The sequence below is a fragment of the Hydra vulgaris genome, chromosome 03 (assembly GCF_038396675.1).
Source record: "Hydra vulgaris chromosome 03, alternate assembly HydraT2T_AEP".
Taxonomy (NCBI): Eukaryota; Metazoa; Cnidaria; class Hydrozoa; order Anthoathecata; family Hydridae; genus Hydra; species Hydra vulgaris.
Genome location: NC_088922.1, coordinates 29,081,721 through 29,105,245, shown reverse-complemented (window position 1 = coordinate 29,105,245; position 23,525 = coordinate 29,081,721). Strand labels below are relative to the sequence as shown.

At 27.1% G+C, this 23,525-nt stretch overlaps 1 protein-coding gene across 1 annotated transcript in view; it reads left to right on the top strand.

Annotated features, from left to right (window-relative positions):
• The window catches only part of LOC100206938 (sperm-associated antigen 17), a 200,071-nt gene extending 177,218 nt beyond the window's left edge, over window positions 1-22,853 (top strand). Inside the window, exons 24-29 of the mRNA XM_065792894.1 lie at window positions 1,425-1,508; window positions 2,038-2,214; window positions 2,556-2,596; window positions 2,758-2,985; window positions 3,729-3,873; window positions 22,504-22,853. Coding sequence (XP_065648966.1) covers window positions 1,425-1,508; window positions 2,038-2,214; window positions 2,556-2,596; window positions 2,758-2,985; window positions 3,729-3,873; window positions 22,504-22,616 — 788 coding nt within the window. The 3' untranslated portion in view covers window positions 22,617-22,853. The remainder of the gene's footprint in view (window positions 1-1,424; window positions 1,509-2,037; window positions 2,215-2,555; window positions 2,597-2,757; window positions 2,986-3,728; window positions 3,874-22,503) is intronic.
• The last annotated feature ends 672 nt before the right edge of the window (window positions 22,854-23,525 follow it).

Here is a 23,525-nt window from a genome sequence, read left to right as displayed (position 1 = left end):
CTTATTCAAAAAATCTATCCACATCATCCACCTCTTAAAAATACATTCAAAACTTTACTTTTTCCTTTAACACCTATAAATAGTTTTTATATTGGAAATTTACTTCTTAACGAACTTTTATATAAATTATATTGTAATAGAATGAGGTCGTTCCATGAAAAGTCGATGTTTGCTAGAGTGAGTTTGTTAGAAGAATTCCAAAACAAAATCAAAAAGATTTTGTATGAGGAATTCGAAATTCCAAAACTATCAAACAGTAAAGAGTATTTTCTTTTACAATGTGAAAAAATCTGGAGCGAAGATAACAAAATTAAAATAGATATAAACAACTATCTTTTTTTAAACTAAAGTGCCCAGATTATTTTTGGATTTTTTTTGATTATTTTCGAATCTTGATTTTCTTGTTTTTATTGTTTGTTTGTTTGTTTTTTTGTTTTTTTTTTGTTTTGTTTTGTTTTTTGATTTTATTTCATTTTCAATTTTTCTTTTTTGTTTCTGTTAGGTCTTCATTTTTTTTTATGTTAAGTATCTAACTCTTGTGAGTTTTATATGTGACTTAGTAATGGAACAGTAGACCATCTTGTAATTAATACCACTGTATTCATTATTAATATCTCTACAAGGCAGACACCGGAGGAGAGAAATAAACAACAATATCATAATATAATTTTGCAAATTCTAACACCCAGTGCTATATCTGTCCACTTTCTATATGCTATCTTTCTAACTCGACTTCTTCTATCTTTCACTCTAACTTACTTTGTTCTTCTTAAACTCACTTATTCTTGGTCCATTAAAGTGTGTTATGATGCTCATTAGTGAGCTGAACTTGTCTTTGCGGTCCTTTTTATGTGGTGTCTATAGTAATTAGCTGGAGGAGGATAAACCACAACTCCACTGATTAATAGTATAATTTGCACATTTTAACATGGAATGCAAAAAAAAATCACAAGTGAAAATTAGAAAGGTACCATAATTTACAATGTTATGTCTCATTAGGTCAATATGTTACATTTCAGTACGTTATATGTTACGCCTCGGTTACGAAAAATAACATATTTTGCACATAGCGTTACATTACAGTGTTACGTGTTGTTACGTAAAATGTTACATTTTGGTTATGTAAAAATAACTCACATTTTACATATAACGTTATGTTACAATGTTACATATTGATGCATAAAATTTTATGTCTTGGTTATGTAAAAATAACAGACATTTTGATCATAATATAATGAATCTCATTTAAGTTACAACTCGTAACATATACTTAATAATGTTTCAAAAATAAGATGCTAAGCTAAAAGCATTGACATATGTACAATGTGCATCTAAAAATTTATATAGATAACTGGCAAAAATAGGACTTCCTATTTTCTTTTTTTTACATTTCAGTAAAGTTATATATTTTTTTATTCTTTCAGGCCAAGCATTTCTTTCTGCTAATAGTATTAACTCTGATCTACATAATTTTGTGACACCTGATAGTATTACTTCATTTAAAAAAGGTCGGTATAAAGTTTTTTATTTGACTAATATAAAAAATTTGAAATTATAAAAAGTTGTTTAGACCAAGTCAAAATTTACTTTTCTTTTTTTTTTTTTTGCTTTCTAAAAAATGAGTAAAATGAAAAAAACGAGAAGTTGACTTTAATTCTTATCTTTGAAGAGATGAATAAAAAAAACACTAATTTTTTTTTTCATTATTGCGTCTTTTATAATTATCAGAATTTTAATGTAATAACTTTTTGAAAGTGAGACATTTATCTTTAAAAATATTTTAAAAAAAATAGAACTGCTAAATTTTATTAATTGTTTTTTGGAAAAAAGTTCAATTTCCAGTGTAAATACCTTTATCACAAAAATAGAAGTAGTAATAACAATAATTAATAGTAAATAAATATAGTCTTATATTTGAGTATGATACTTATTCATAAAATTTTCAAATTTATTATTTGTATTTTAATCATTTTTTGTATCTATTTCTTTTATTTTATTGTATCTATAACTTTAAATGTTTAAGAAAATATTTTACAGATGAAAGCTTAACTTTACATCAACCGGTTTCTTCAAAGGAGTTTGATTACATGCCTTTGTGTGACTCATCTATAGTTGATGATTCTATTCAAGAATCATTTTCATCATTTAACAGCATAATTAAGAAAGAAAAAGAACTTTATGAAAATGATTCTATTTATAAGAATAATTCTAAAGGTATTAATTATTCTAATAATTTAAAATATATTTGTTTGTATATGTAATATATAAAGGTGGAAAAATATGTTAGGTGTGTAGTGCTCTAATATATTTAGCATTTTTTAAGTTTTAAAATGCTGAATTTAAATCATACTGTTTTTTCAGACTTATGCATTATTAAATTTGTGACTCAAAAACTGACAGAGTCAAGACCAAATTTATAACAAAAATGTTAAATAGTCATGTCCATATCCACAAAATAATTTCAACAACAAAGTAGTTCGTTTTGATTTTAAATGTTGTCACACACACACACAAAAACATTCACATTTTTATTTATTTTTTTTGTTTATTTATAGAAACTTCAAATAATGTTGACAAGGGATTTTCCATTAAAAAGGTTTAATTTTAATTTTTTTTTTTTAGTTTTGATTGATAAGTTTCTAAATAGTGATATTTAAATTTATAAAATTTATTTAACTATATGTTATTACTGAGAAAAATTTGTAGATTCATTTAATTTTGTATCTTTGTGCATTAGTTTATTATTTCATTTTATAGTCTTTTGGTGAAATAAAAAAATCAGAGTGTTCACATAATAAGCAGTTAATCCCAAAACTCCACGGTTTCATAATTTCTCCAGATTTTGTTGATTTTGGCATCTTAACAGAGGGAAATACTTACATGTTTCCAATATCAATAAAAAATGTAGGACTAGCTTCTAGTAGATTTAGTATTAAGCAACCACCTCCATCTACTGGCCTAAAATTGATCTATAATCATGGTCTGGTAAATAATTTTTAGTTTAATTTTTATTTTATTTAAAAGTTTTAAGAAAGTTATAACATTTTATAGTCATTATTTTACTTTGTTACCTTTGTCATGTTGACTGTTCTGTGAAGTTTTATTCACAAAGCTTTTGTTTCATTATTTTGTTGTTTCTATTGTCATTCACTTTCGTGTTAAAACGTGAACGGAAACAATACTGATCTGCCATTAGTATATGGCATGTAAAGGAACATTCCAACTGAATGTTTATATTTTTATAAATACGATTTTATACTATTGTTATTTAAATTGTTCAAATAATATTATTTTTCAAAAGTTGACTGAACATGAGGTAGGTGCAATGTATATACTATGACTCACATGAACATGATGTAAGTGTAATGTATATACTATGACTCACATGAACATGAGGTAGGTGTAATGTATATACTATGATTCATATGAACATGAGATAGGTGCATAATGTGAATCACATGAATTATGGCTGGAAACTTGGCATTGGTGTGTTTTAATTTTATGGAATAATAACACCAGTTAAAAAATATTATTTCAAATTTTCAAACCGCCATTAAATTTTGTCAATAATTAATAATGTAATTTTAATGCAATCATTTGCGTTAAATTTTTAATGTTACCCAAGTGTGTTAATTGTAACCATTAAATTAAAAGGTTTGTGAGTATGCAAAATTATTATCAAAACTTAATTTTTAAGGTTATTTAAGGTGTATAATTATTTTTTTAAGGTTGCGCCAGGAATGACTAAAGAAATTAATTTAGAGATATTTGCTGTGGCAGTTGGAGTTGAGGGGGACAGTGGTATTGGTCAGGTTTATCATAAATTAGATATAATCACTGAATTAGGAACATTATCATTGCCTGTTATAGCAAGTATGGTATTTTGTGTACTTCATTTGCTGCTTATATATATATATATATATATATATATATATATATATATATATATATATATATATATATATATATATATATATATATATATATATATATATATATATATATATATATATATATATATATATATATATATATATATATATATATATATATATATATATATAACTCCTAACTGGTTGTCAAAAAGTTTTTCCATATTTTGTTGACACAAAAAAAAAATTAAAATGCAAGACCGGAACTTTTTATTTTTTAATTAATAGACTGCCTGCCCCAACCAAACCCTCAGTCGATGTAGCAGCACTCCAACTATTTATATATATATATATATATATATATATATATATATATATATATATATATATATATATATATATATATATATATATATATATATATATATATATATATAACTCCTAACTGGTTGTCAAAAAGTTTTTCCATATTTTGTTGACACAAAAAAAAAATTAAAATGCAAGACCGGAATTTTTTATTTTTTAATTAATAGACTGCCTGCCCCAACCAAACCCTCAGTCGATGTAGCAGCACTCCAACTATTTATATATATATATATATATACATATATATATATATATATATATATATATATATATATATATATATATAATATATATGTATTATATATATAATATATATATATTATATATATAATATATATATATTATATAATATATATATATTATATAATATATATAATAATATATATATATTATATATATAATATATATATATATTATATATATATATATATATATATATATATATATATATATATATATATATATATATGTATATATATATATATATATTAGGGTGATGACTTTTATACAACCTTGTTTCCCTGTTTCATTATTTGATGAGCTTTCATTTAAGATTAAATAAAATATTACATTCAAGGCAGTTTAATAAAAAAGCCTCAAGCACAAAATGATTTTAAGAATTTTATTTATTAGCTTTTTGGCCAAATTTTTGAAGTCACTATAGGCAGATACAAAATTGAACACAATCTGTAGAGTCACATGCATACAACATTATAAAGGATCATGAAACGCACAAGGAAGTCAAATATACATGATAATGTCATTAGAGAGGATGAACCTTAGTGGGAGGTTGTCCTTGTTTCGACAGGAGTTGTGCAATTCTTGCATAACTTTGATGGCACACTCGCAGCACTGGTTGCTTCAGGCAATGTTGGTTGATTGGAGAGTTATCTGTTTTCCAGTTGGTTTTCAAGCAATTGAGAGTTTTTGTGTAGTCATTCAGAGCTTCAGATAGTTCTTAAAAACTTATGGGATCTGTTTGAAATTCATAAAGGGAATCTTATTCCTCTCAGTTAAATGATAGAAGACACGAGTGAGGTGGTAGGGAAACTGTCATCTCTCCAGCTGCTTGTTACCTTAACCTTTCAATTTATCATAATTGCTCATCAAATCCTGCGCCAAGAAATACTTGATGTTTGGTGATTTAGTCAACCCATGGAGCTCATTGTCCATGACAATGCGAAGAATGCGATCTAGCACATGGTGCTGACAACTGATGAACTTGGGTTTGGAATGACTCATCGAACATTTGCTGCAGCCAAACAATAACGCCTGTCTTCTTGCTGGCATTCACATTTGTTGTGTCAGCAACAATCATCACAACTGATCCCCACAGGTTGAACTCCTCTAACACATACTAGAGTCCTTCTGCTATTGTTTGAGATTTCCCATCTTTCAATTTTAGCACAGTCAACTTAATTTCTTTAGATTCATTCTTAAGGACCACAGCCTGATATTCAATGCCCTCAATGTGTTTGTCGTCAAAGTGTATGCTCCACTTCTCCAGATGAAGCGCGCTCACCAAGTGTTTCTTCACCTGAGCAGCTCTCGTGTAGTTAGCCTTGTGATTGCTGATTGACATGGTTGGGATTTCAATGCCGTCACCAAAAAGCTGGTGGCATACCACTGTTGCTCTGTGGGAAGACAGCTTTGAGCATGTAGCAAGACATCTTGCAATGCCTGTTGGGTTATGCTTCTATTTGCTCATTGATGCTGCATTGTCATTTTCCCAAGGACTGTCTGTACTGTTCTCGGATGAGTCCGTGCTACTTTTGGAACAATCAGGTAGTGCTAAGCTGGTAAGTGTGGACACAGTCGCTTCCATTGCCCTCTTTCGCTTGGATGGGTGGATGGTATTAGCACTAGCAGGTTTGCCAGTCGAATAGCCAACATGACCTTTGCTCTCAATTTGCAGTTTGTAGAAGCTCTCATCCTCTTTGCACAACCATTTGTCTTTCATCTTGGTCATGTCAAACAGTTTATTCAATAAATCAAAGTTTTGTTTTTTTCTGCATCGCTCGTAGTCTTTTAGAAGTTTTGCTAGTTTTGCACAAATGGCTTGATCAGATACATGCGAGAGGTTCAACATTTTGCTCTATAGGTCTTTAAGCACTACAGCAATTAAACCAATCCTCTCTCTCCATTATTTGGCAGTGGATTCATAAATTGCAAGAAGAGGTAGCGTGGCAATTTATGAAGCTTAAGTGTGCTTCATAAATTGCCCCGTTACCTCTTCTTGATGGGGCTTGAAATATGCCTACATAAATAACATTTCAAAATGGTTTGTGCGTGACCTTTTTAAATATTTTAATGGAATAAATGTCATTTTAGTCATTAATAGGCAAAAGTTCATTCATTCGTGCTACAGGAAATAATGTTTGAGAAAAAAAATCAAAAAATTTTTGTATCACCTCTATAGGTATCTAGTGGTAGTCGAAACATATAATTTTATTAATAAAATGACTTCAATAATAAAAAGTTTGTCTTGTTTATATATATATATATATATATATATATATATATATATATATATATATATATATATATATATATATATATATATATACATACATACATACATACATACATATATACTAGAGTGCTATTAGACGCACTTTTTCTACTTAAATGTTTTTTTTTGTGGACCTAAAACAGCAATTTTATCTATTTTGAGTGCATATATATAATATATATATATATATATATATATATATATATATATATATATATATATATATATATATATATATATATATATATAAATATATAAATATAATGTATATATAATATATATATATATATAATATATATATATATATATATATATATATATATATATATACATAATATATATATATACATATATATTAGGGGTATTCAAAAAAAGTGAATTTTCAAATCTAAAAAACAATACCCCCTAAATTTGGGGCAAATGTATAAAAAATGAGCCTTGCAAAGTTTGAACGCTGTTCGATCACTTCCCCCCCCCAAGTTAAAAATTTAGGGGAAAATTGACCGAAAAGTGGTAATTTTCGGGCACCTTGAGGGTGGGGTAATTTATTTTTTTTTCAAATTTTTTTTTTTTGCTATATGTATATAGGCCTATATTTTTGTTTAAAAATATATGGTTTCTTTCCTACTTCTCAAAAATCTATGTTTGGTGGTATTGAAAATCATGAAAATCAGAATTTTTGTAGTTAAAGTTAGATTTTTATATATATATATATATATATATATATATATATATATATATATATTTATTTATAAGCCTTGTGTGTATTAACATATACACACAAGGCCTCTCTAACTATTCCCAAGACATACCAGAGGGAGCAACCAACTTCATTTTGCCAGAAAGAATGAACAGTTGTTGGTTGTGACCTCAGCAATGTTGTTTATCTATATTGAAAAAAACACTATTTATCTATATTGAAAAATCAAAATGAGCAAGAATAAATAAAAATATAAATTTATATTCAAGTTTTATAACAGAAAAAAAATTTACAAATCTAATAATAATCAAGTTTAACTCTTTATCTTTTTTCGCATCACACCAAGTCCATCATTAAACTTAATCTTTAAAATTGTACCGGATTTTTGTTCTTGTGATCTGAATACAGATCGAACTTTGTCCACAGTTAGCATTCTGTTGGGCTTTTCAGTTTCATCAGAATTACTATGAATATACTGCCCCATCATACCTATTGACCGTTCTGAATGGTCATTTCAAAATCAAAGTTTCAGCATATTTTTGAAAACTTTTGAAGCATGACTGAGTATGCCAATAGTTTGGTGGAAGTGAGAGCCAGTCTTGAACTCGTTGCTTATCAAACCCAATCATGTCAAAAATCAAGTAAGAAAAGACATCAACAAAGGCAGACAAGGATGGTGGTTTTTTCCCAATTTTTGTATTCATTTTATAAATTTCCTTGATATCTTGCTTTACTTTATTCTCAGGCTTATAATAGTCAGAGCTAGGCATATCAAATGACAGAATTGCTGATGCAATTTTTGCCTTCTCCTCTGATGCTAACTCATCATCTAGTAAAGCTAAAGGTATCATTGTTGAATCCAAATACCAACAGTGTTTATACTGAGACTCTAATACAACATTGACAGCTATTGGGTTTGTACATGCCTTCTTGTACAGATGCATTTGATGTATGGCTGTAATGTCAAGAAAAGGTGCTTTGATGACATCCTCAGATTGTAGATACCATTTTGCATAAAAGCAGTCAATAATATCTGTAATAAGCTTCATTTCAATTTTCAGTTTATCATTTTCCTGAACAAACGTAAGTTGATTGGATAAACTTTAGATAATAAATTGCTTTTCCTAAAAATCTTTCATGAGGAATAGCACCAGTTTTTCTTACTTTATATGTTATAGGGGATAAGTACATGACAACTAATTCTGCAAGCTCACTTCTATCATCTCTTATAATACCTGGTTTACTAACGTATGCTTTGCAAAATGTTAATGACTTCATAGCTGCCTTTTCTAAAAAACTGCTTTTAACCTTATTCTAATCAAACCGTAACAGTAGAACTGAATTATAGTTAAAATTAGGTTCTTCAAAAATATTTTTAAGCTTTTTGAAAAGAGGATTATCAGGTCTACTAGTTTCTTCATTGGTTACTAATTTCCAAAAGTGAAGCATTCTCAATTCGTAGTCACATGATGCCTACATGCTATTTGGAGGAGATACTTATCCAGTTCTTGAGATATTCTGGAAACTGATCCTTTATTCGTCCCAGTGTTGGATGATGTTGTATCAAAGCATATTCCTCTAGTTTTTGACATAAGTTGATACTCCTTAATTGAGTTCATTACACCTAAGAACTGATCTTCACCAGTGGATGACGCTAGTGGAGGTACTCCAAGTAGGTAAGTCTGTCCATTAATGTTAACTAAAACAGCCATTCTATCCCTCTTTAACATTTTTTCTTTGTTTAGCTCAAACAAGGTCTTCCCGTCAAAATAAATTATACATGGATATGGAGATGCATCTATGGCTGCTTTAACATCTTCTTTTGAAATTTTTGCCATGTTTTCATTTTTTTTTTTCATTTTTTTATATGCGGTAGACTGACTGCTTTTAACTTCTTTAAGATCAACACCTGATTGATATAGAATTGCATTTGTTACCTTCTGTAAAACATTTGGTGATATATCACAGGCTGTAGCAGTGAGTGAAACATTACCAGCAAAAACATCTTTTGGAATTTTTGCAATTACTGTGTCTGGGTTTTCAGAGACTTCTATATGATACCAATCACCTGGCTCGAAATCAGATTCAATTGAAGAATCATCACTTAGAATTGTGTCTATAAGTTCAACATTGGGTACATCATCTCTCAAAATCTTAGACTGTAAACGATTTTTCTTCCTGATGCTTTCTTTTGCCTAATTAACAAAAAATGTAGTTTTAGTTTTTAATTTTAAAATAAGTGGAAAAAAGAATTAACAGAGCTTAAGAAAGAGCTAAAGTAATTAATTAAAAGTATTGAATACCTTTTTTCTATATTTAATATCCTCTGAACCAATAACAAACTTTCTTTAATTTTCCTGATCTTCAAGAAATTTTAGATCTTCAATCTTGTCTTTTAGTGATCTTTTTTTATCTTTACTGATTGTGTCTTTGAGATTAGAATTACCAGCCCAAAAAAGTTTTTTTATTTCAATCTCAAACTCATTTTGTTTAGCCAAATCACCACTATTTCCCCTTTTTGCATTTTTTTTCAAGTTGGAATAGTACTTATGCAATTTAAAAAGTTTTTTAACTAAACTTAAATCAGTTAACACATCAAATCCAGCTTTAATCCAGGGTTTTTAGGGAGACAAGCAATAATACTTGATATTGATACAGATCGACATTGTTGGTTATATATTAAATGTTGAAGTATATCCAAGCCTGTTGAAAGTTGTATACCTAAATAGAAAAATTTATATTTTATAAATAAAATAAATTTTTTAGCAACTAATGACTCATTATAATTCCAATATTAATAAAAATGTTTATACCTGATATAGCTGGTTTTGCCTCTTTTATAATAAAAAGTTCCTTTTTCATTGACCTAAGTTGTGCTTCACTCATTTTTAATGTTTATTGTATGTACTAATCTGTATTTATTAGAAAAATTCAAAGTTTTAAACTATCAGAATTTACACGAAAATATATGTATATAACATTAGGCATAACAGGAAACATATTTTAAAAAATACCAATTTTCATGATTTTCAATATCACCAAACATAGATTTTTGAGAAGTAAGGAAAAAACCATATATTTTTAAACAAAAATATAGGCCTATATATATATAGCAGAAAAAAAAATTGCCCCTCCCTCAAGACGCCCGAAAACGACCACTTTTCGGTCAATTTTCCCCTAAATTATTAGCTTGAGGGGGGTCAAAAGTGAACGGACAGCGCTCAAACTTTGTGAGGCTCATTTTTTATATATTTTCCCCAAATTTAGGGGGTATGGTTTTTTAGATTTGAAAATTCACTTTTTTTGAATACCCCTAATATATATATACATATGTATATATATATATATGTATATATATATGTATATATATATATGTATATATATATATATATATATATATATATATATATATATATATATATATATATATATATATATATATATATATATGTAATATATATATATATATGTAATATATATATATAATATGTATATATATATATATATATATTACATATATATATATATATATATATATATATATATATATATATATATATATATATATATATATATATATATATATATATCAGTTTTTAACTTATGAACATACTTTCTTTACGTTTTAACTCAAACTTTATCATTTAATTGCATTAAACCTTTTTGTAAGGTTGTAGTAGAGTATTGGTGTTAATTTTGTATAAATTGGATTTATATTTTTGAAACTGGCTAATATGGATACATGTTTCTTTGTAATACTTTAAAGAGCTTGTTAATGTTGGAGTGAAACCCAGGTTTAGTACTATTGATTTTAAAGTTTTATAAATTAAGAATTTGATAGAACTAACTTTGCACAAAAATTGAATAAAACTACGAAAGTTAATGCGAAGACTAGAAACAGTCATTTTATGAAAAACTGTAGTGAAGAATTTATTTTGTGTAGAGTTTTTTGTCTAAGATTGATATTTTTAGTTTTACCTCCTATTTCATAGTAAAACAAACAGAAACTACTATACCATAATTAAGAAAAAGATGTGCCTCATTTTCTGACTGGAATGCAGCACTAATGTCATCAACTTATTTTTTATAAATAATTGGCTTTACACCATTGTAATTTTTATTCCATTTATTTTCAAAAGGACTCATGAACAAACTGGCTAGAGTATGTGGAGAGGTCTAGTGGAAAGCCCGCAGCAACACCATCAATCTGTTCATAAGTTTTCCCTTTAAGATATTGTTTCAAAATAATTTTGTTACTTCCTATTTATTTTTTAGTATGACTTCAATTTACATTTAAAAAAATAGTTTATACACATATGTATATACTTTTGTAATGTTGTTTTTTTTACCACTTTTATAGGTATTTCAACACATTTTAAACGTTTAATTTTAACTTAAGTTGACTAGTGGTGGTCAAAATATGTATTGTTTTTTATTAATAAAATGGTTTTAATATTTAAAAAGTTTTGAATATACGTATATATATATATATATATATATATATATATATATATATATATATATATATATATATATATATATATATATATATATATATATATATATATATATATATGTATATATATATATTATATACAACTGTAAAAACATATAAGTTGGCAGTTTGATATCATACTTGTCCCATATAAACAGAGCATTACTGATGAGTCCTAAAGGACAAAACAGTATTGTCTAATGTTGGTTATATATATATATATATATATATATATATATATATATATATATATATATATATATATATATATATATATATATATATATATATATATATATATATAATATGTATATTTGTTCAGTATGGCACAAGAGTACTATACTTATTTGACTGCAGGCTGGCAAAATTTTGTCTAGAGATGCCACGAATAGTGATTTTGCTGCATACCGTATATTTGGCATGACTCTTTGCCAAATAGCTGAATATTTGGTAACATTTAAAAAAATTTTCAGGTGACAATTTCCGACCTGCATTAGTAAAGTGAATACCCTAATTATGCTACGGGTAATTATGCATATTTGTTTTGTTTGCAGGTTTGAGCATGTTATTTGTTGACTATTTATTACATCAAATTTTGTTCCTTATAGGTTATATTTCTTACAACCCATTACATAAGAATATATTCAATAAGTGTAATTCTATAGTGAAAACTTTAGAGCATTTAGTGGCAATTGCGTTGTTTGCACTTATATTAATTGTAAATATATTTATAATATAAATTGTCACTAGAGTTTGTAAATAAACGAATTGAATTTACTAAATTCAATTCACTTATTTACAAATTCGATAATTTATTTTAAATTGCAAACCTCAAATATTGTTATTAAAAACTGTATAAATACATTAACAATCAATTATCCTTTAAATACTATATAAGTTGAAAAGTCAATTTAGTGAATGTAAAAGACTTTGTATTCTATTGTTGTTTTGCATGCAAAAAACTGCATTAAGTAACCAAAGTTGTGTTATTTAAAAATTTTGTTTGCAAAAAGCTTAAAAAATAACTTCTTTTAATAATAAATTACCTATTTGGAAATATTATGAAATTTGTAGGAATGCAATAAACTAGCAGTTTGTTTGCTGTGTAAAAGCAAGAACTCATGTTGTGGAGAAAGAAGGAAAGCAAGTAGTAAAACTATTATGTATATTGTTACTAATTGTATGTTTTAACAAAGCAAATTATTTACGCTGGTACTTTTTTTATTCATAGTTCTTTTGCTCAGTAGGTACTTTAATTACGCTAAGTTTAAGTACTCTTTTTTGTTTCCAGCAACAAATTCTCTGAAAAATCACCTTCAAAACAAGCATTCTGGCAAAGTTAACTGGAGCTCTGCCAGAAAGAGGGAGCAAAAATGAGGGTGCTCTCATTTTTACTGACTCTAAGAATAACTCTGAAAGAGACAGCTGAAAGGACATTAATGTTACAGTGTTGGGACATTAATGATACAAAATCAATAAAATATTATTACTTAATTGGAGAAATGATTGCTTTAGACAACAAATTGTCATTACTAGTTGAACGAGTTGGCTTCCACAAGCTTATGGAAAAAGCAGTACCACAATACAAAATACCTTGTCGCACCTACATGACTGAGAAAATTATCCCTGATATATTTAATAGGATTTGCACTAAAATTGAAGCTAGTATTTCACAAGCAACAGCAGTATCCATGATATCTGACATGTGAACATTTCAACATAACAACCAAAGTTTCTTAAGTTTTACTGTGCATTGGATATCTCCAGATTTTATTCCTGAACATGCTGTTTGCGCAATGGAGCCATTTTCTGGTTTACATACTGGTACTAATATTGTAAAAAAACTCAATAATATTGAAGAAAGATGGAACATTTCTTCTCCATGACAATGGAGCCAATATGATAAAAGGTGAAGGAGATGCAGTTGATAATTCTGCCAAGTTTTTTATTTATTTACTACAATTAACTGTCAATTTATTGCTAAATTCTCAAGACAAATTGTCACCCATTTTAACCACTCTAGTATAGCACAAGAAAATTTAAATGCATTCATCAAGAACTTAAACTGCCTGACCACCAATTAATACAAGACATAAGCACATGCTGGAATTTAACATACTATTTATTGAAACAAATGTTAGAGCAAAAGCAAGCAGTCTTGTTGTACAGCTTATTTATTCTGAACTTTAATGAAAACGACAAATAACTGGTTGCAACTTTTCTTGACCCACGCCTAAAAACTTCTTAGGTGTAGTAAAAACACAAAGATCAAAATAAAAAATTATTTTTGAAGCTCTAAAAAAAAGTTTTGAAGCTTATAGTAGCACCGATAATGATTAATGATTCATCTCCACTTCGGAAGAAAAAAAATATCAATGAAAATGATAAAACAGTTGAGACAATAATTTCTGGAAATGTTTTGAGGAAGTCGCTACAGAAAACACACACACAGATGAAGAACAGAAAAGTTCAACAGCAAACAAAATAAATTTATTCATGAAAATTGTTTACCTAGATTGGAAATCAAACCCTAACAAGTGCTGGTCAGCTAATGCAAAACAATATCCAAGCCTAGCAAAATTTATTAAGATTTATTTATTTTCTCCAGGTAGTAGTGTGTTAGCGGCTTTTTTCGGAAGCAGATATAATTTATGAGGAAAAGCAGAATTGTTTGCTATCAACAAATGCTGTAAAAATTGTTTTTACTTATCATAATTTATCACTGATACATTTCAAGTATTAATCTTGTTTTAAAAAATTTTTTTGGTGATTTATGGAATCTTATATATAGTATATATAATTACTTGATTATTCTATTACTTAAAGTAATATAATCTATTTCTAAAGCAATTTTTGTCATCTTTTATTATTCGGTTTTTGGCCAAATAGTTTGCAATATTCGGCCGAATACCGAATAGTTGCCGAATATTCATGGCATCTCTAATTTTGTCATTTTAGTTTGATGTTCCACTTGACTGCATTAACTTGATATTGCACTTGAAATTTTTGTATTGAACAATGAAACTGTTTCATTGTTCAATACAAAAATTTGAATAAATAAATAAACAATTCAAAGTTCTCTTAAAATTTATTCCATACCAACATTATCCAAAAATACAAATATTATCCAAAAAATACAATGTTTATTATTTCATATTTTGTTTAGTTTGTAATTGCTTGTAATTGCTTATTGTTAAGGTTTATTTTAAAATGTTAATGATTGCAAATAACCTCACCTGTAAAAAGTGTATAACCTCAATAGCAAATCTGCAATAATCCATAATGAAAACCTTGTGTCATAAAATAGCACTAGAATATTGTGAGTTTTGTTGGCTCAATGTCGTGTAGAATAGAGGCTGTTCTTAGAGTTTTTATGGAGCTCATATAAAGTACTAAAACATGTTTTATATAATGGCTCTGTTATTTGTTTATGCTCATGTATGTTGTTTTTTAAGAGTTTTTTAACAGAAAATTTCTCTACAACTAACAATTCACTTCTCTACAATTAAAAATCTATTTCTCTACAATAATCTATGATCGCTAACAGAAAAATAACTAAAAGTTTTTAAGAATTTTGTCAGAAATAATCTAAAAAGATTTAAAACAACATCCGGCTTTCAACATCATTTAGAATCTAATAGGTTTTTTATAAATCTAAGAAATCATAAGTTATCTTGAAATTACCAACACATTCAACCAAAATCAAAGTTCTTTTTAAAAGATATGTATCTATGAAATTTTTGTAAACATTTTGTTGCACCAAATTTGCAAGGTGGCAGTGGGAGTGTTGGTATTTGGTGGGAGTGTTGATATTTGGTGCTTTAATTTTAGCAGAGTAGGTGTGTGTAACATTTATACACATTGAATCAACCAAAACACCTATATAGAGGTGTTAGAGAATTGTATAGTTTCAACAGATCTAGGCATATAGTAAATTAAAGAAGATGTTAAACTAATTTTTTATTTGGTTGAAAAAAACGTTTTTGTTAAAAAATAAATCTTACATCTTGGATGACATATCTTTAAAAGTCATATCATGTTATACGATATGTTTATAAATAAACAGATTTTAATAATAAAGGCAGCATATAACTATTTTTTTAAATATATTTTAGTTAAAATAATATATTTATATAGTAAATATATTATTATAACTAAAATATATTTAAAAAAATAGTAATACACTGCCTTTATTATTAAAATCGTTTTATATATATAAATATATATATATATATATATATATATATATATATATATATATATATATATATATATATATATCTTCACCATAGATTTGTAGCTGTTAAGTGGCTCAAGAGATTTTAGAATGGATTTATAATCTAATAATAAATGTTGAATAATAAAATTTTATAAATTATAAAGTATAACTTTTGAACTGGTAAAATGATTATTATTAAAGCCAATTAGTTAATTAGCTAATTGATAATACTAGAATAGAGTGCAGTGACCTAGTGGACTAGTTCCTAAAGATGGAACAATAATAATGTTATTATTAATACATTCATCATTAGTACAATCATTAGTACGATTATTAGTACATCATCATTAGTGCTTTAATAGTATGATTGGCCGATTCAGTGATCATTCAGTTATTTTTTGAAGATTCAAAGACTGAATAAGGGTTGGTTTAATGTCATGTTGATGTATGTGTAGACTGCTTATAATGTTTGAAAAATCTAAACTAATTTTAGTGCTTGGTGTATATATCAACCCTTTTTTCCATTTGATGTTAAGAAAGTTGAAATCACCCATAATGATTAAAAAAGATAGATCAGAAAGAGCATGCCAGTAAAGAATCATGCTTAAGCATCATATTTTTTCTTTTTATTGTATGTCGTTAGGGTTATGACCATAATGAATGTCATCATAAAATCAAGAACCGTAAATAAAAAATATATTAGCTTAAATTTTTTATTTTTCATTAAAAAAATCACTAATAATGTTAAACAAATTTGGCCAAGTTTTCTAAGGGTGTAAAAATAACAGCACCTAGTTCAGTCAGATTGACAATTGCACATTTAGTAGATCTACAACTGTTACTTCCATGATCCCACAGCTCCCTTTCAATTCCTTTTTGCGTGCTACTTTTAGCACTTTTTTTAATTTAATGGTGCCTATTTATGAAACATATTTAAATATATGAAACATATTTAAATATTATATAAATTGGGTGACAGATGATTGTTCAAATTGTTTGTGGCAGATAGATTGAATTTTTGCTGTATGCAAGTCTTTTTCACATCCTCCTGATTGTTAATTACAGTTTCTAATAAACTAGCTATTATCTGTAGATTTACTCATCAGAAGAAGTTCAGTGTAGTAAAATCAGAAGAAGTTCAATGTAGTAAAATTAGAAGAAGTTCAATGTAGTAAAATCAGAAGAAGTTCAATGTAGTAAAATTAGAAGAAGTTCAATGTAGTAAAATCAGAAGAAGTTCAATGTAGTAAAATTAGAAGAAGTTCAATGTAGTAAAATCAGAAGAAGTTCAATGTAGTAAAATTAGAAGAAGTTCAATGTAGTAAAATACTACATTGAACATCTCCTAATTTTACTTCATTGAAAAAAGTAAAGTATAACATGTTTTGTTTTAATAGATTCAGGCTTGGGCTGTGGGCAATGTGGTTAATGCAAAAAAAATTCACAACAATACATAAAAACTTCAAGATAATCCCAAAATAAAAGTTATTACTTAGTGATAAGATAAACATAATATGTTACTTACAGATTCTGTAAATGCTGCAGCTCTTTGAGTTCTTTGAGTATGAAGGGTTGAAGCCTAAGGTTTGTCTACTTGAGTAACACATGAAGCATCAGCTTTTCTTTTTTTAAACAACTTTGCTTTTTTTTATAAAAAGAAACAAAGTGTTAAAATCAGGGCCAGTGACATATTTTCAGGCCCATTAGAGCATTGGTAGTATTAGAAGCATTAGCAATACTTTTTTATATATTAAAAAATATATAAGTTCATCCTTTTGGCTTACTAAAAAAGTCCCTTTGCCATTAACTGTATTTAGGATATAGTTTTATTATTAACAATAGAGTATTAATAATTGATAAAAACTTAATACAACACAACTTTTTTGAACCTAATCATGAACTTCATTTTCAAAGGATCCATTTTAACTTTAAATAAACTTAACTTTGTAAATTTTTATTATGAATATATACATGCATACATTTTTAAAATGTTAACCTTCCAACACGTTTCAATGCTTTTTCTTCTGCTGTGTCTAAGTTGGAGGTGTACTCAGCTCTTTTAGCTTTTGACTTTGCATCAATTAGACCTTCTGTAATGAAATTTAAAAGATATAAATAACTAATCTTATTGTATTGAGCATGTTTATTTAACAAATAAATAACTGCACTATTTTGTTGAACAAAAATATAAAAAAATATGATGATTATTACCTGCAATTCCTATTTTCTTGCTGTAAATAAAGGTTTATGCACAAATAACAAGAAATTGTGGTTAATTATATTGCTTGTATTAAATGCAGTAATGTAATGGTAGTGGACCTAGAAAGTAATTTTGTCGAATTCTAGAAGCTATTCTGCGATTCATTTTAGATTGTTGCAAATGGCCTTCCAAAATCTGTTTCACATTTTGTGAGTATGATGATGTAGGTTGACAAGCTAACTTTTTAGTCTTCCATAATAGTTTTCAAAAAAAAACAATTAACATTATTTGAAACACCAAATTGCCTCTGGTATGTGTATCTAAAAATGAATATTGCAGACAATCTGGTCTTTTCCAATGAATAGCAAAAGTTATATACAAAAAACTTTAATAAGTTTTCTGCATCTCAAAGGTGCGGATAAAAATTGGGCAACACTTACAAAACAATATGCCATGTGTGGCTTAATGCATTTAATAAATGCTTTTTCAGATGCGCCACAAATGAAAGTCTCCAACTTTATTAAATAGTTTTCCCAGTTGCCACACAAACAAAACCTGTCAACCCTATTGTTTTCATTTCAGCAAAAATTTCTTTTAAATAGTTCTGCGATGAATTGGGCTTGGTTTTACCAAAATATTATGCAAGTGGAAAAGGATACCAATCTGCATCTTGAACAGAACAAAGAATAGGTCACAAAAAAGTGGCCTATTCTTAGTTCTGTTCAAAGCCAAATGCTTCAATCTGAAATAGAAATACTCTCCACTTTGAAAGCAATCAGTAAAAAAACTCACCATTGTGATTTCATTATTAAGTTTAGTATCTGCATCATATAAGCATGTTTCAGATTTTGTAAAACACAAAATTAATATCTTAACTAAATATTCTAGTATATTGTATTCTATATTGAAAGTTGTAAAACATTGCATATAGCAAGTTACATTATGTAAAGCAATTTTTTTTTTATTACTTCACCTCCCCAAGGCCCAGAAGGCCACTACAGATAAGAGACTACTTAATTGTGGTTATAACCCTCTCTCAACACTATAACTCCAAAACACGAACCTTGACGAACAAGGCCGCTGCGCGGAGAAACAAGTTGAGTGCGGTACTAACAGGGACGTGGTGTGGATCGAATACAGAACCTCTCGCTTATGAAACGAGTGCTCTACCACTACACCACTACCGCATTTAGGGTGATAAATGGAGCTTAAAAACAAGAGACCAGTATGTTGAGACATTATTAATATTTTTGAATTAATTAATACAAGTTAAGGCGAAAGTCTCAATCAGATAATCAAATTAGAATAATCATAAACATATTGGCTGGCATTATCTGCACTTATGCATGCTTCATGTGCCCAGCTTGACACTGTCTGCAACGATACCACACTTAGTTGTCTTAACCCATTTCTTTACATATAGCACACAAATTATAATTTGATTTAATACCTCATCATTATTATAATGTCTTTAATGGAAACTTTAGAGAATTTTAGTTATTTGAGCCATTTGACTTTCTTGGTTTCCTTTGACTTTTATTTTTACCATCTTTTTGTTTTTCAGAAATGTCATTTTTTTATATTTTGCTGAAGTTGTTGGTTTCGAAGAGACTCTTTAATTGGAGTATCAGTTAGAGAAGAGCATTTTTGTGAGCATCTTTGGATTTTTCTAAGCGAGCTTTTGCAGAAGGATAAGGACATATACTTTCTACATTCAGGGGGTTGTTTACATTTTGGTTGACTTTAATATTCTATTAATTTCCACTTAAACTGGATTGATCTTGAGTGCTTTGGGATTAGGTATGTTAATTTCTACTGAAACTGGATTGATGTTGAGTGTTTCAAGGTTGGATCTGTTTGTAACCTGAGATGAAAAAAATCATCATACTTCCATCAATCAGGTTTTAAATGGATTTATGCCAGATGCTGAAAAACCACTAATGAACATCATTAGTGGCAATTGGCCTTGATACTTTTCCCCAAGCTATTCCATAAATTTCTACAATGTCATAGATTGATGTGTCTCATAATTATCTAGTATCAACAGCACATGATTTGCCTTAGATGGTCGAACACCTAATATAAAATGATTAAACCACTCCATAAAGGTTGATTCCACTCTCCACCCATTTATTTGTTGGCAGTGCCAACAGAACCAGGAATTGAATTTTGCAGAAAAAAATCTTTAAAATGAACACACGAAAACATGTAGAATGGTGTTATCAATGATCCACTGGCATTTACTGCATTGCACATTGTTACCAAGATACCTCATAATGCACTTGTAACAGAAGCAATTTGCCACTCTGGGGTCATCCATAAATGATGTCAGTGTTTTTTTTTCAATTTTTTGACTCCCCCTCACCCCTTTGTTAAACTGTCAATTTTTGGCCAACCCCCCGTTATATATGATGTCCGTTTTTGTGTGCTCCCTCCCCCCCCCTAAAAACAAAAATGTTAAAAAACCATTGATTTTTTTTCTGACTAAATTATACATTTATATAATAGTAGATCTCATCAAATTATATTATATAATAGTCGATATCTCATTAAATAATCAACTAAGCAAATAGTGTTATATATCTTTAATATAATCTTCCCACGGTCAAAACTTATATTCAATCAAAAGACTATGCAGATTATTATAAAATAGATCTACTTTATGTTTGTTGAATGCTGACATTTAACCAATGGATATTGCCTCTGATTTTCTTATAACAAGTTCTGGATGATGGCTTAAAAAAGTTCTAAATCAATCTACACCAGCATCTTTACTTGTTTCCCAAGATTTAGCAGAATCTCGTTTGCATATTCAAATGTTTGCATATTCAAATGTTTGCATATTCAAATGTTAGTGCTCTTAGCTTAACTCATATCCTTTTTTGCAGAAACTCATCAATATTGAATCAGGTCTTGTTCTTCTATTACTGAAAAAACTTTCATAGAACTGTTACAATATGAAATACTTTGCAATTTATTTAATCTGTCTGATGATAGTCGAGCTTATTTAATTCGCCTCTTAAGTCGAGCTTATTTAATTCGCCTCTTAAAAATGTTTGACTCCAAATATCTTAACAGCTTTTCTTTCAGATAAAGTTTTTGTCAAAACGTTTTCAACTGCTTGGATCATATTATTGGGATCCCAATCACCTTTTAATTTAAAAATTTCTTTTAAGCACCAAAAATGTAAATATTTTCATAAACAAGACAAATTTTGTAATTTTTAAAACCATTTTAAAAAACAATAATGTTTCGACTAACACTAGTCATCTTCAGTTAAAATTAAATATTTAAAATTTGTTAAAACACTTTATATATATAAAGGTGTTTAAAAAAGTACAAAATATAGTTATTCTTGTACAAACTATTAATAATATAATTACAAAAATACAATAAAATCATTTTAAAAGTTTATCATGTCATACTAAAGAAATAGGAAATAACAAAATAGGTTAAAAAGATACGCAATATGTATAAAAAATAGCAGCTAAACAGAAACTGTCATTTATACATGGTTAACTTGTTTATTCATACCAGGTTTTAACCATTCTATGAACATACTTTCTTTAAGTTTTGCCGAATCTAAAACAGAAAAACACTTATCACTTATTTGCATGAAACAATTTTCGTTAGCATGGAGATGTTTATAGATATAAAACTTTTTGTCCCTCTTGTATTTTATATATATGTATATATATATAATTATATATATACATATATGTAAAATATATATATATGTATATATATAATTAATAAAACAATATATATATATAAAATTACTATATATATATATATACACGCATATATATAAATATATATATATGCGTGTATATATATTTATATATATAAATATATATATACGCATATATATATATATATATATATATATATATATATATATATATATATATATATATATATATATATATATATATATATATATATATATATATATATATATATGCATACATATATATATATATATATATATATATATATATAAATGCATATATATATATATATATATATATATATATATATATATATATATATATATATATATAATGCATATATATATATATATATATATATATAATGCTAGTGTGTAATAAAGTAAATGATAAAAATGATTTTTACAGCTATTATCACGCAAAACGAGAACTTTGAACGAGAACGTCCATCAAAAGGAACAATATCTCTAAGAAACTCCTTATCATTTCGAGAAAAAATTAACCGACCTCCCAAAAAATGAATATCATAAACAGTGTTTACTGCATTTATTTACAAACACACTAACCATAAGATAAATTAGATACTATAAACATACTATACTTATTATAAACATATAATAAAAACATGCTATAAGTAGTATTAATAACTAGAAATATTCCATAATTTATAATATTTCAATTATTAACACATGTTAGTATGGTAACTTTGTGATGCAGAATGTATATGAATATTTAAGAATGAATTTTTCAATTTTTTATTTTTTATTTAATTGCATCGTTTCGCTTTTTTTGTCAAAGTTTGGGAAAAAAATTGAATGTTATATAAGAATAAATTGTAATTAGTTGTCTATTATCGATTTTATTAAACCATTGCAATAATAAAAATTTAAGAAAATTAGTGAACTGACATTTAAAAAAGGTAGTGAACTGACATTTAAAAAAGGTAGTGAACTGACATTTAAGAAGGTTAGTGAACTGACATTTAAAAAAGGTAGTGAACTGACGTTTAAGAAGGTTAGTGAACTGAAAAAAGCTCTTTCGTATCTAAACAATAGTTATAAATACCGTTAAAAAAAATTATAAAAACGAAGCTTCAGATTTAGCTAAATTATATTGCCACAAAAAAATAAAAAATTACAAAGACAGAACTAAATTACAAATCTTTTTTAATGGATTTACTATTTGAATATAAATAATTTTTATGCAAATTTTTCTATTTTGCTCAAATAATCACAAAGTTGTAACCTCAATCTGTAAATTCTTTTCTATTTGCTAAACGATCATTATTTTTATATGCATTATCTTAACTTTCTGTAGATACGTTCAGTTTCGACAATAAGGTTTAGCATTTTTTGATTAAGATAAATTTGCAACAGCCAATTAGAAGTATAAGCTTACTAAAAAATATAAATTTTTTAGTAAGCTTATAT